General features: G+C 35.5%; 2 protein-coding genes across 2 annotated transcripts in view; one reads left to right on the top strand and one right to left on the bottom strand.

Annotated features, from left to right (window-relative positions):
- The window catches only part of Spri (sprint), a 194,970-nt gene that overhangs the window by 430 nt on the left and 178,938 nt on the right, over nucleotides 1-15,602 (top strand). The gene's annotated exons all lie outside the window — the stretch shown is intronic.
- LOC110379354 (uncharacterized) lies at nucleotides 86-14,103 on the bottom strand. Its single transcript, XM_049844735.2, has 5 exons — nucleotides 13,933-14,103; nucleotides 5,455-5,541; nucleotides 3,849-3,912; nucleotides 2,834-3,153; nucleotides 86-628 (listed from the first exon to the last, which is right to left on the bottom strand). Exons 1-5 carry the CDS (start codon nucleotides 13,957-13,959, stop codon nucleotides 140-142), a joined length of 987 nt encoding a protein of 328 aa, XP_049700692.2. The 5' UTR covers nucleotides 13,960-14,103; the 3' UTR covers nucleotides 86-139.

The raw sequence follows: 15,602 nt of genomic DNA, 5'->3' as shown, positions 1-15,602 counted from the left end.
TACTCTTTCTAAACGAGGCTTTGATACAATTGAAGTCATGGTTAATAACTTGATAAGATAAAGTCTTCAATGTGTTATACAAATAGTTTATTTAAAAAACCGTTAGCTCAGTGACATGATCTTTATAACCACATTTAAATTAGTCAACATCTTTAGGAATTCTTAATTTAATTGGTATTGGTATAAACTTTTCATCATCATTATCACGTTTATGATTTTCTGGATATATCGCTACTTGATCAATATTTCTTTTAACGGAAGATTTAATTTTCCTGGTTCCTACAGTACTTTGAAAACTCTTAAGGATGTCAGTTTTTAATACTCTTCTGTTGAAATTTTCTTTATAAGCATCATTTGGTTCAACAAAATCTTGTTTCTTACTTTTTCTCCTTAATTTTTCCTTAACTTGAATTTTGTCTTCGTTGCTCTGTTTCTTGATTTTTTCTGCATACTTTATGAACGTATCTGAAGGAAAGTCAGGACCCGTGATTTCTTCTGTGTCACGTCTTCTGCGTTTACCTGATACTACTCCAAGTTGGAGGAGCACTGGGTTGCTGACAAGTGCTGCAGCGGCACCAAGTAAAGCTATTCCAGCAATTGGCCATAGGACAGTTTTTGCTGCAAGTGCCTGTGACAGAAAAGTTTATTAGGTATATTACTTTAGTAACTCTAGCAAATATTCTTATTCGTCTGAACGTTTGTCCATCTAATTCGTCGTTATTTTTTGTGTTACCCTCTAATTAATTATCTTCCTAACCAAACAAACAATCACGTGTGGGTGTTTCGTAGAATCCTGTTGGATGGTAATTCTATGAACTACTTGACTAATAACGCAGAGGCCGAGAGGTTTTTAATCTTGGAAGCAATCATGTTGAACAGAATAAATGACGATCGTTAAAAAGTAGGCTAGTTCTTATGAGTGAATGTGGGAGTGTAGATAATGTTAGCAACAAGGGTATAGGTAATTTACGAGAAGTAAAAGGCAACAGCAAACACGGTTACAAAGATTCGTGGAAGCGTTGTTTACCTCAACATAGTTTTTATTAGGCCACTCTTGGCATAAATAAAGGCAAAGTAGACGTTTCTTGGTATCATTTGACTAATAGAACACATACATAGTTTGTATGTTGTAAGTAATAAGTTAGGCATAGATTGACCTAAACACAAAGTTTTGCGTGGGCTGCAATATGTACAAGAGACCTAGCCTACATAATTACCTATACAGTTCGTGCTTAAATTATTAAGCTCACGATCAGAATCTAGACACACGGCAGTGTGTCCGCCAAGTTCGAGCAAAAAAAGCGACACACCGGCCGTGGGTTATATTACACGAACCATTTCGGGCCAAATTCGACCCCCCTATAACTCAAAATCTATTTTATTTACGCATACCAAATTTCTAGTATCTGTTGAGACCCCCTCACTTATCTAAAATACAAAATTTCATTAATATACCTATTGTAGGTCTTGAGATATTGACGTCAGAAAATCGCTATTTTTACTATACACTCACTGATTGACTGACTGACTGACTGACTCACTCATCAAAAACCTAGACCACTTCCAATGGTCGTATTGACTTGAAATTTGGCATGGAGGTAGGTCTTTATGTCAAGGTAAAGGGAAAAATCTGAAAATGGCCAAGTGTGAGTCGGTTTCAAAATAATGAAGGTGTTTTATACCCGGTGTAAATTTATACCCCTAAGGAACTAAAACGAAATAAATTTATCTATATTTATATAATATATCTTCGAATGGTCGTACCGATCTGAAATTCGTTACAAAGGTTTGTATTAAGTCAAAGTAAAGTAAAAATCTGATCTGAAAAAGACCAAGTGTGCGTCAGTTTTGAAAATAACGAATGTGTAACTTTGATCCACGATCATAATATATGATAACATGTCATATCAGTCAGTTGGTAAATCTAGTCCATTTAGTTAATCTAGTTCATTTCTTTGTAAGAAGCATAAATCTCAAAGATAGTATAAATGAGACATTTCCTTAACTAACTTAATCATAAGAAAAAAATAAAATAATCAACCTTACAAAAATAAATGAAATCCCACCCAAAACAATAATGTGAAAGACTGCCAAGTTCGATAATATGGGAATGCTTCGCCTATAAAAGAAGTGAGATCTGAATAAGTACCAAGTTCCATAGTTACATATACCTCAGTTCAAAATAGATACTTTTTAATGATGTTACTTGGCAAGTTTTAATAGAAAATTAAATACTTGATTCATTGCGTTTAGTAGGTTTATGGTGTGTGAAAACTTGCCAAGTAGCATCATTAAAAAGTAACTATTTTGAACTGAGGTATATGTAACTATGGAACTTGGTACTTATTCAGATCTCACTTCTTTTATAGGCGAAGCATTCCCATATTATCGAACTTGGCAGTCTTTCACATTATTGTTTTGGGTGGGATTCAGAATTACAACGTACAAGATAAAGTTGTCTACAGGAAATATTTGACGGAAATAATGTAAAAACAAGCATAAAATTTGGGGCCCGTGAAACTCCATTGTTCTTGTAAAAATACAAACAACAATTGTTCTATTGATCTTGTAAACAATGGGTATCGATCAGATACTTTACTATATAGTTGATATCGACACCCAGTGCATTCAAAAGACACAAAACAACATAACACGGAACAGTTGTACATAGACGTTGTAGCATCAATTAATTGTTATGTGATTCCATGAAAGACTGTAACGTTCACTAAGTAGAGCAAAGTAACCAGCTGTTAACAATGATGGACATTTTGTGCCTAATAATTTGAATTTGCATATACGTAAGTCCTTAAGTCGAACACAAACATTCACTCACGTGTTTAAAATGTTTGTCATAATGATGGTGTCCATGGTGATGTCCATGATGATGATCATCATGACCGTGGTGATGATCATCATGACCATGATGATGATCATCATAACCATGGTGACCGCCGTGTCCATGGTGATCGTCGTGGCCATGGTGACCGCCGTGTCCATGGTGATCGTCGTGTCCATGATGACCGTCGTGTCCATGGTGACCCCCATGTGGATCATAGTGATCAAAGCCATGAGCACCGTGACCGTCAGCATGGGGATCATATAGGTGATAATCATGCCCGTGAGGGTAATGGGAGCCATCTTCGTAATCATAGCCTGGAACAAAGTAACTAATGAATACTCTTATTTACTGAGAGAATTGTTGCAAGATTTGAAAGAAATAGTGTAGTTAATAGAGTAAATCAGACGAAGACACTCATGGATGTAGATATCAAATTAATTGAAATACTGGATGTTTGTTATGAGAGTAGGTACCGATAAATCAAAACATTAAACTTTCTCGGCATCAGATGGATGTGAAGAAAGCAAATAATGTTACGCAAGAAATAAAGCCTATTGTGATAGATGTTATGGTTATTATAACACAGAATGCAGTTTGACGCACAATAGTAAGCAGTATAATCACCAACATAACGTAGTTAAGACATAGTGACATAATACCGGAACGATGTGTAATGTGTAACTTGTGAGTGGTGAATGAAAGACGAGTAACGACAAAGTCATGAAGGTATAGAAATTTTACAATAAGAAGATGGTATAAAATATGCTACAACAGCTTCCACGTAATAACACCCGATTAACGAGGGACCAACTTTCTGCACCCAATTGAAAAGCTAGCGTTTATGTTATTCTGATGCAGCAACAATTACTGCCATCCAAATCCAATCCAAATGAGGAACTAACACCCAAATATTATACCCACTGACTTCTCCTTTAATAAGGATTCCTAAGAACTTAACATGCCTAAGGATTATGAAGATCATGAATTTTGCACTGATGATTAAGGATACCTGGTTCATGATACAGCAAGCCTCTACTGTGACTGGAGCTGGACAACGCACTGTCGGGTATTTCCTGCAAAATTACAAAAAATGAATCATACTTTTTAGTCAGAAATGTTTGATTTTTTCATTTAGTTTTGTTTGCTGATACCACTTTATGCCCGAAGCGCGAGTTTCGATGTAAAGTTAAAATATACCTAGATTCAAAGTCAATAACTGGATTTCATAAAGAAGTAATATTGGCGCATCAGCTTCATAACTGTATATTTATTACAGTTAAATTAAACTTGTCACATCTGCTGTAAAACGTGGATTGTGTTCAATATTTTATTACACAGAAATCATTAGTGGACATTTCTCTTTCAGGCAACTAATATTCGATTTCTATAAAGATGCTTCGTTCTGATAAATTAATTAAATACAATTAGCCCTTGGCTGCGGTCCGATGGTTCGATACGATCGTCTGAGCACTGCCCCTTTTCACATGACACTCAATGTTTCTATTTCAATTGATGGCATTACTTTCCTTTTAAAATGTCTACTAACTTGTTCTCTTTGAGGTGATACAACTTGCTGGTCGTATTTATTGCGATTGCTTTCAATGAGAATGCAATAGACGGTATTGTTAGAACTTCAGATAGGGCTAAAACATTTTTGTATGAGGATCTATAAGGACCATTTAATCTTAGGGAAACATTAGAAGCTAAAAGATCATTAAAATAGCTCTTTGATTACAGGTCACATAGTTCTCATTCCACAGATATTTGAATACAATCCTCCTCTAACAAGCTATGAATACGAAAGTACGTATGACTCATGTTAATTTTCTCATCTCATATTGAAGTTTTGTTCCGAAGCGTTATTCATTACTTCGGGGAACTGATCTGATAACTGACTAACTGTTGCGTTGAGGTCGAGGCCGTCACGGGAAAAGATTCTTAGGTATGCATCTTAAAATCTCTCATGTAAAAGCAAATTGTTCTTTCGATGTGGAAAAAATAATTAAGTCATACTTAGAAAATTATTTTACTTTTACGAATTCTTGCCTTTGAAAGCTCAAAGTTAAAGTTAGCTGCAAAACGCAGAATAATTGAATTGTAATTACATATCCATTTATGAAACCACACTTTAGAAAGCTAATTGTATCGACAAAAATATTCGGCTTTTGGATATACGTAGCTGACACATTGGGTACGGCACAAAAACTGGAACAGCCCGATAAGCAGCTGATACGCTCCTTGTATTTAATGATCACAAGGAAACTTATTTAAATAAAATAGTGTTAATTTATTTAAAACTGTCAGTGTAATTTTATATTGTATCAACTGCCGGTTGAGTCACATTTCCGTTCCAGCAAGTTTATCAAGAATGTGGGCCATGCCAGTGATATTCCCACAAGCAGCCTCGGCCTGTCGTATTTCTGCATTTGAAATGCGCTAAATGCTGTCAACTATGCGGCGAAGTAATTGCGCCCGGTTTAAGTACTCTCATTATAAATACAAGTTAGCCCTTCGAATACACAACAACCTACCAAGTGTTGCATACTTATTAGGTCTACAATTACAGATTTTGCATGAACTAGAGTTTGATAAAGTAATTATGTATTGTTCCTCACCTTGAATGTTATCGGGTTACCAGCCGGTGTAAAAGTTGCATACTTCCCTAAATCTTCTTTCTGTAACGTTTTCGCGTTTGTTAAATTCTGAAATGCAAAAACACTGCTTTAATATTTAATCTTCCACAAATTTACTTAGGGAGTGTTTACGTTGCTTACATTGGTGTCAACCGAATAATCCCTAATGTTTGAATTAAAATTCGTATTAGAAATGGCGTCACATTTTGCTAAATCGAAAGTCACTGTCCAAAAGGCGATGAATATGACTTGACAAATGTTGAACATGAACCACATATCGTTGCACTTGTCACAAACACATACACTGAGAATCTACGAGAAACTTATGGAATCCGCAGTAACTATGACGCTGGGCTGGCTAATACGGTATACTTTATAAAAAATGACGGTACAGAAGAGGGGGATCGTTTGGATGACAATTTGATAGGAGACTGAACAATGGTGCAGTCCAAGATATGGTCACACCCTGTTGACTCGATTGCGAAGTGGTTTCTCCGGCTTTGTTCATAATAAATCATAATGATGGTCATGTTTGTTGAATTGTTTCATGGTAGATGAACATTGCCACGGATGCTTTTCAAATTCCAAAGGTATGCGCGTTTTGTTGAAGATGTAATAAGAGATGTTGGCGATGAGAAATAAGATAAACTTTGTTAACACGCTGATGAATAATGGTGGGAAATAATAGTGCTAATATGAAAGGCTTTACAATGGCGTTGGAATGTGAGGCAAGTTTTTTATCAATCAGATAAAATTTCCCAATGCCTTTAAGTAAAACTAACACATCATCTTTCTTATTTAATTAAACTCATCAATTAAACATGTGCCTACTAAGAATGTGTTTTTATGAGGAGCAATATAACAACCTCATCCATAGAAACGCTTTTCGTGTTCCTGAATCTTTCACAACCATCTGTTATTTAAGCGACACGTGTACCTCATGTAAGTCGTAAGTACAGAAAGGATATTCTGAAACATTTCCCGTCACCATGAATTATTCGCTAGAAATTCCTCTCGGCGACAAGTAAGCGATGCGGCAGCAAAAACATATGTTCGATAGCACGAACGGTTAGAAAGCAATGCGTTTCCGCGATGCATAATGCATTTTCTGTATACGTTATCGTAAATTATCACCTATGTATGTCATAATTAATCTTGTGACACTGTAATAAGGTTCAGTTTTGTTTGAAGATCAGATGGAATTAATTCTGCAGTTGTTAGCGTTTGTAGTGTTGTCTCATTGCGAACAATGGTATAGCACTTGCGTAAGATGTAAGTGCCTTCTAATGTACGCCTAACTGTAACAAATAGTGTTTATGTAGACGCTGGAGTAATACATATTTTGCCATTTTAATGAAACGACTTTTATCGTCACAATGTGATATCATTTTCAGCTTCTGGTAGTTTGTTATGCTAGACATTATTTCATTCATAAAGAGTAATGAGTCTGCTTCATTTTTTAATGTTCTGGGAACTAACTTTAAATATGAAGAAAATCAGTAGTCAGTAGCTAGCTTAATGCTGAGATAAATGTTATCCTTCTTAGGTACATAGAAACAAAGCTCCATTCTGTCAATACAATTTATGTTTCATGTAATCAACGTGATTTCCTATACAGCTAGGTACCTGTGATTTCCGAACGCGTTCCGTGTTTGGAATATTACTAAGACACCCACAACATTAGGGGCGGAGGGCCCGTTTTTATTAGTTTTAAATTATTTATTTCGCGGCAACAGATTTACGATTGGCACCGCGATATATCAGGCGCCCGCCAATAAAATTCACTCTAACAATGGATTAGAGATACAGGATATGGCAAATGAGAACATAAAAATAATATTATTTATTTATTGTAAACAAATATTTCCATGTAGTTTTGAGTCTTGTGCATCTAGAACATTGTGTGAATCATAAATGTATTAACGAACTAAATAAAGTAAATAAGTAAATCATATCGGAGCTTAGTCACAAAAGGATTCGTAAATACCTACATAAAATTTCGTAAGTAGCTACATAAAGCTTCTCGAAATTATTTATTCAAAATATGGTACTTTCTTCATAAATGACAGTCACTAAAATGCACTGTTAGGTCCGAACGTCACCTCAACAGGAAAATATTTAAGTCAAAACTATATAGGTAAGAAAGAAGTCGTACGATTTTTTAAAGTCATTTCCAGTCAAACTGAATCTGTGAATTCTCTTACATTTTCCAGATATCACCGGGCAGGTAGCTCAAACCCCCTTTTATTTTACGATGTTAAATTCTTCACGAGATACATAGGTGAAAGAAGTACCCAATGCTATTTCAACGGTTCCGTTGTAAAAAAGGTAAAAATTGTGAGAGGGCAGCGGGTAAATGGTCCGGCCACGATTAATGGCTCATGTAATTATTTTATTTTCAGTGAAATCGAAATTTGGACAATAGTGGATTGTAAAAATATAAACAGAGAAAAAGAGATGAGATTTATTTTTTATTCAAATAATTATTCTATCTGAATGCTTAGAGGAATTACGCATTTCCTTGTAATATTTACAGTTAAGTTACAGTTCTTACTGATGTTACGTAATCTCGTTAAGTATTTTAAACATTTGCATCATACTCGCATTATGAAAACAATTTTCTTCTCACGCCTTTGACATCGCATTAGTATTTTCCATGACTCAATACACTTTTTTATTTTTTAAAACGTTCAATGAATGTTGCATCGAAGAGAAATTTTGCTCTATTATTGAATCAAATCGATTGTTAGAAAATGTAACACAATTTCGTCTTACAAAATAAATAGGAAAAGATTTTCGAGCTTTTTCGTGAGCGATATCGTATTGAAGAATCGTGTTCTCTCGAATCTAATTTCTGAGCTTAGGAAAGCATCGATCAATGTCTGGCACCTTCAAAGAGCATATCGGAGGCAAAGCAGAAGGTGTCACTGTGAATGGATCGACGCTAAAACGAGTATCAATGGAGCTAAGATTCACGTGATTTGTTGATACCATTTCTAAGACGCTTTTTCGGTTCTCAATCGTTTATTTTTTGTAACGAGTTAGATGTACGACAGGTTTACCTTTTAGGTTTGAAATATGGCCTCTCATAATTCAAATGAATTCATCTAAACATACATGATTCTGAGTAATCACAGTTTAGTATTCTACGTATGGTACCTACATATCTCAAGATCTGCTATCACATATTAAAATCAAAGGAACTCTAAAAGTGTCAAAGAGTATTTTTATCCAGACTTACACAAAAGCGCAGAGGCATTTGCGAGCGCACTCGCCGATGAGACAGTCCCATTTGGCAATATGAAAGTGACGTCTTATGAAAAATGCGGCAATACCAGTAGAGGCACCGACATTAAACCATCTGAATATGCGAGGGGTTGTAAATGTCACGTGTGATGGGGACTTATAATAGAAGAGGGTGACTTTGAGGTGATATTACAAAAATATTCCCAGCCGAACTAGTTAGTCGTTGGAAGTAAGAAAGTCATTAACGATATCGATTCATACACAACTACATTCAATGAAACAGCTGTTTACAAAAGATTTCCTAAGAAATTTTACGTCGTGTTTGTAGTGTATACAATAGTGGAAAACGCAAACAAGCTTGAAGACTTGTAAACTATTGTAAAGCGAGTTTGTAGAGTATTTCTCGTAGTCTGTACTGGTGTTTGTGTCTCACGGGATCTTATTTTTCAAGTTTGTCATAACTATGTAACAGGTGCTGAAGTGAACGCTCAAATATTTATAGACAGGCTTGCATCTGTTCGCGAAAGAGGTGTTGGTTTAAATTGAAAATATGTACAGTTTGAATATAAATGAACAGTTCGTGAATTGCAGATGATCGAGATACGACGAGTTTAAGGTTTGAGAAATAAACTTATTTTATTTACACTTAATTATGTCATTGTATACTTATCAAATAACACGCTTACGGATCTATGTTCTAATCTACTTCAATAATTTTATTTTATACACCTGAAAAGTAAATAAATAAACAAACTTACAGCCACGATACAAGTACCTGAATAATAGATCAATGGCCCAACCAGAAGTAACTCGTAAAAAAACACTTTTCCTCCAAAGAATGGGGGGCCGAGAAAAATTACTCTCGTTACAGTACAAGGAATTGGCGTTAATAAAAAAACGTACCGTAATTCGGAATAAGGGTGTTGACAAACGACGAGACTAGAGCTCGACTAATGAGCCACGGTTGGAGCACCTGACGACGTCGAAATGCCTATCCGAGGGACTTTACAGCCTATTTGTTTTTACCTTTTTTGAGGGGCCCGGTATTATTTTGGAGCGGTTATTTTTATTTAGCTATAAACCTTAAAGCTGGGCTACTTGGTGTGGCAATAAACAGTAGCCTTTAAATGATGTCAGTTATTCATAACCATCGAAACTGATCTAAGCGTATGAGAGTGAACATGCACCTACAATCACAAACTGTCACCTTTCAAAGAATAACAGCTTATTATTATAACATTCATTTGAAACAACCTAGCTTTCGGGTACAATTCAGGCTATCAATAGACTTGGAATTCACATGTTTCTTCCCATTGACATTATAATACATGTTAGTATATAAAGTTAATAACCTAGTGTAGCATCACCCGGTGCCTCGTAAATACGTTTTTATAAGTCTTTTATCGGAGTAGGTCGTGCGAGACACCTGTAGTTCTTCACCTGTGCTATCCACCTTACGTTCATGAATATGTATGTTCAGCTTATTAGGAGCCAATTTTGCTCTCTAGTATGTTTTCTACAGGATCTACTCTGTAAGCAACTACACTTAATTAGATAAATATAGGCATTTAGGTACTTGGAGGTAAGACTTTGTAGCTACACCTACAAAAGGTCTGCATATTAATAATCTAAATTGCGAATTAACTATAATGTAGTGTACACACTAGAACAGTAGTACCGAAATTACACAAATCACAAATTGGGGAGGTGGACCAAATAAATCGGAAACCAAAATGACGCCCTAACAATCCCATAATCCCATACCTCGGACTATACACGGTCGGATTTGAATGTGAAACGTTAAAATGTTGCTTTCTGGCTGAATGAAACACCGAAAGCATTAAGGTAAAAAAATGTCGTATTATATGCTTCAGTATTCTTAATATTAATTATTTAGATGCATAAGGAGAAAAAGTTCGTTCAGTTGAAATAATCGTGCCCTAATTAAAAACAAGCAAAACTCGCTCAAGTCTCGATTCCTATATATATTGGATAGAAGTAGTATTTGGTAGAACCAAAACCTCGGTCGACAACCCCCCTTTTTTGAGGTCGGCTAAAAGTAAACACAATAACAAATGAAAATTATCATTAGTGCCTGTATCAGCTACTTATCTGGCAACTATTTGCCACCGAAACCAAGTACGACAATTTAGTGGCTCCAAAATACAGGTTGTTTAAATTTTAAAGCTTCCGGATCAGGGATCAAAGCGTCTATTATATCCGTTTCGGCACGAACCGTGTTGCACTGAGCTATGGCCAAATACCGCACTCGTCATTTTGGGAAAGGTCCCACTCCCACCTTGTTAATCCGGCTCGTGATTTGTTTCACATTATTGGAGGATTTAAGGTGCAAGAGTGGATCGAAAGTTGACATAACTGATAACTTGCTATGTGTTCATCGACATAGTTAATATTTTGACGCTCTTAGTGTGTTACTTGTTCTTATCGAGAGAGCTGCAGTTAAATCATCTAGCAAGCCCTCGTTTCAGAGTTCTCTCAAATCCACCTGACGGCCTCTGGTGTGGAATTTAACTAATCTAAATGATTCTTTCGTCTCCGTGTATAGATTGTCAAATAAATCAATAATCTCTTAGATAAATGACAATTACACCCCAGCCTATTACTATAACAACCGATACAAATTTCGCCATATCCGACATCTCCCATGTTCCATCATAAACACTCATCTCGCGAAAGCTTTCATCCCCTTATGCAAATTGGCAACATTTATGGTGTGACTACGTAACTCACGCACGGATGGCAACGGCTGGATATAACAGGCCTACCCTTTTTGTGAGATGACACCCATTTTGGCAACCAGGAAATTGCGAACAACTCCTAACTAGAAAGTGTTGTGTAATTTGTTGGAGGTTTTAGATAAATCGAGGCGTCATAAATTCTGTGTGCCGGTTATGGGATATTCCTCCATGGAAGCGTAAGGAGTATCTATATTTAAAGTTATTTATGATGGTGGGTACATAGGTCATGTAATCTGCATAAGGCATGTTAAGTTCGTAATTTACTACTGTTTCTTCAATTTTAAGAGACTAAGGTTGGCCATCCAAGCAACAGGCAGTTCAAAAACCAAACAATAATATGTAGGTGTAACTAACAAAACAATACTACCATGCTTTACGAAATATATTTGTCTTCGCTCCAAGATAATAAGAACGTTACATGTTATGACGATGTGTATGAAATACAATCATCCTGTGCCCAAAATAACATTGGTAATAACGTCGTATCAATACAAATAAACCCGAAACGGCCCGTAGGCGTCATTTCGTAAACATGATTTGGTGTAAACGGCGGTTGCCTAGCAACCAGTCGGTTTGCCCACATTCGAGCACTTTGCACGCAAATTGCTGCGTCCGAGGTCCGAGTTTATGTGATGGGCTCACACCGAGAGCATTACCTAAGCGTGGTTACGTAGGTTACTGCAGATATAATAATGTTACCACCTTATCCATCGGAAGTACGTAATAAACGTCAGCTTAGTGATAATAGTTATTTATTGGCCACTTTAATTGTTCCCGTAGGCATGAATGTACATTAACATTCAAAGCAAACAAGGAAAATGAACGCTTAAATTATATTATTTATAATTTACTTCAAAATTAAAAAGACATTCTATTACTCAGGTTTTTATGAGGACTGTTTGTCAACAATCGATTGATGCATTTCAATATTAAAACTATAAAACGATTATATCTTATACTGTGTTAAAACTAGTTAGAAGAGAATTTTCAGTGACCGGTGATCTTAACTTCAGGGGACACTTCAGTCGAGGGTGCAAACAAATAAACGAAATGTTTGACGGGGTTCGAGAAATTTCCCTTGATCTTCGAATAACTTCATTCTTTTGAACACTCTTCAATTATCCACGCAGGCATTTGGATTATTTTTGCCAATTAAAAAAGTTTACCGGATTAAAAGTTTTGAGAAGAACGCATTGATGGGAGTTCTATTGTTTCGCCGTCTTTAATTTGATCAGAAGTTCGATTCCTAATTATAATCCTCAAGGATCCCCTAAGGATCTACCTTCTGCCTTGTAGGTTTACAGACTTATCTAAACCAAACATTCCATGTATAACGAAAGACTAATCTGCAAAAGAGAATATTAGATACTCCGTACTCTTATTATGATTAATTTGTTTATGAATATTAATAAAGCTGATTGCATGAAGATATCTAGAGCACAATATTAGATCATAAACGGGACCATCTGTTTACTAATAAAGAATAATCTCATCCCGGTTCGTGCTCTAACGCGCGCGCCAAGGATCTTCGTATTACTGTGCTTCGCGAGTGGCCACTTCATATTTATTCAGTTGTCATACTAGATACGTGATAGGTTTTCATATCTTGCTATGGGCACGACATCTAGTACTACAACATATTTGCATATTAAGTATTTCCTATTTTTTGTTTGATACGCTTTGTCAGTATTATTATTTCGAATGTACTTTTTTGGGCTGTGAAATAAACTTTTGTAAGGTTTGTTATTAATGTTTCATCATCATCATCATCATCTCAGCTATAGGACGTCCACTGCTGAACATAGACCTCCCCTTAGATCTCCACTTAGATATTACTGTTTATTAGTAAATATTTTCTACCAGCTAATCATCCTTTAATAGGTATAACCTTCATAGGCAGTTACTTACCATCTGAAATTCAAATCATCACTTGAGACACACGATACAGAAAATCCGATAACGAATTCTTGGAAGTAATTTGATCTCGTAATTCCAGTTGCAACAGAAGTAGATTTTATATTGGGTATTAGGTTTGTTTCTTCATCTCAAATATCGTATGTAATCAACTCCAAATCGTATGTTAGGGTTTCAGATAACAAGCTGGTAACACGGATGGAAGGAGTTATCAGAAAAATGTATATAACTTGCCTTCAAAGTATTCTGGAATGATTTGCCTAGAATGATGTTATCTCAAAAGTATCAAACAATCGACAGCGAGAGTTATTTTGTCAACTCCTGAAGCACCTACTAAATTATAAAATATAAGGAGATCATTCATAGAAATTATGCAGCCTAACCAAACACGTCACCACCTTTAAGTTCAAACATATCAACGCTGCTTGTCAGACCTGTATTTAGAGTAATGTACATACATATGTGTTTAGTAAAAGCGTAGTTCCCCATGTAAACTAAATAAGATCGGGTAGCCGTTACTAATATAGCATTATTTACTCACAGTACGTCCAAATCCGATTCTGTACATCCTTTACGCGTTTGATTACACATTCCGGATGCTCGAACGATTTGAATTCGTTGACTAACACCTGAGGAGGGAAAACAATTTACTCGTTGAATTTAGAGAATTTTAAACAGAAAACATTTAGCATGTTATGGAACTATTGCTGGAATTATAGACTGATTATAACACGTGCTCATGATTAAATATTATAAGTACCTAATTGCGTAGGTGTGAAAGTTATTGAAACAAATGATAAAGATCTTTAGAGTGTTATTATAATTTCTAATATCATTAAAATCACACTATGATTAATCTTTTCCTTAATGTGCTATCTTTGTTGCCTTTGTATATAATTCCACATTTAGGTAAGCCTTTAATGTTTGCTGCTCTTCTACTTGAGGATAATTTTACTTCATTGTTTGTTTAGGCTCATGATAAATATAGTAATATAAGGCTTCTCAAAATCTCATTTACAGTCTTTCTAACTTTAGCTTATGAACAATGCGTTGCAGATGTGTTTGAGACAAAATTATTACTATCATCTTTCAGTTTAAAATGAAACCGTATGTTAGGTTTTTTATACATGGAGAAAGGAAGGATAATCCTTCCTACTAATATTATAAACGCGAAAGTTTGTATGTATGGATGTATGGATATTTGTTACTCTTTCACGCAAAAACTACTGAATGGATTTTAATGAAACTTTACAATAATATAGCTTATACATCAGAATAACACATAGGCTACAATTTGTAAACATATTGTTCGAAATACTAAACCTGCGCAGACGAAGTCGCGGGCACCAGCTAGTATTTTATTATTTTAATGAAATTTATACTTGCAGCCGAAAACGAACACGAAAGTTTATAAAGAGAAGATTTAAATTCAGTAGAAAAACATCCTTGAAGCCACATAATCCAATGATAAAATGTAAACACATTAAAGATTGCAATACAAGTTACAACCAGTAGTCTATAGTTCCTTTTTACCTACATCAAAAACAATAGAAATCAGTATTGTAACAGTCCTTCAACGAGTGAGTCACTGGGTACCGGTTTACCTAACCCGCTGGTACTGTTGAGTAACTGACTATGTATCCATCCATAGCTGCTATTGTATCGACCTAGATGCAGTTGAAGCGATTGCGACTGTCAGTGACTTTGTATCAATTACTAATTGATTTAGATCTTCTTCGTAATCGTTCCTTCATTGCAAAGGATCGTGATTCCTTCATCTGCTTAGCGGTGTGCAATATTTTTGGGATTTCTAGTAGTTCAGAGTTCAGGTTGCTCTGATCTCCTTAGATTCCAGCCTATGGGGTTTTCTATTGCATTATTCCACTATCAAATGGCTGAAACGATATAGTTTTTCGTTTTTATTTTTTACTCGTCACTTATCATTTAAAATCGAAGACCGAAACTGGATAATTTTGGGAAACGTTACAAATGTTGGTTAGTACTAGAACTTTGTATCAGGTCGCCTAAAACATTCCGTATTGCCAGTTTTGTGATTTTGAGAAAATCTTAGCTATCTGGTTAGCAATTAGGGTACCTACGTTTGCCAATACAACAATAATCCGTGAGTCTTAAGGAGTTGTAACGATTAAGATTTAATATCGCCGTTGCTAATAAATTTTTAGATCTATATCTTATCTATCTTTGTCTTTA

This window comes from Helicoverpa armigera, chromosome 16 (genome assembly GCF_030705265.1).
Source record: "Helicoverpa armigera isolate CAAS_96S chromosome 16, ASM3070526v1, whole genome shotgun sequence".
Classification (NCBI taxonomy): domain Eukaryota; kingdom Metazoa; phylum Arthropoda; class Insecta; order Lepidoptera; family Noctuidae; genus Helicoverpa; species Helicoverpa armigera.
The sequence above is the reverse complement of the archived record's forward strand: the minus strand, read 5'-3'. Positions and strand labels throughout refer to the sequence as shown.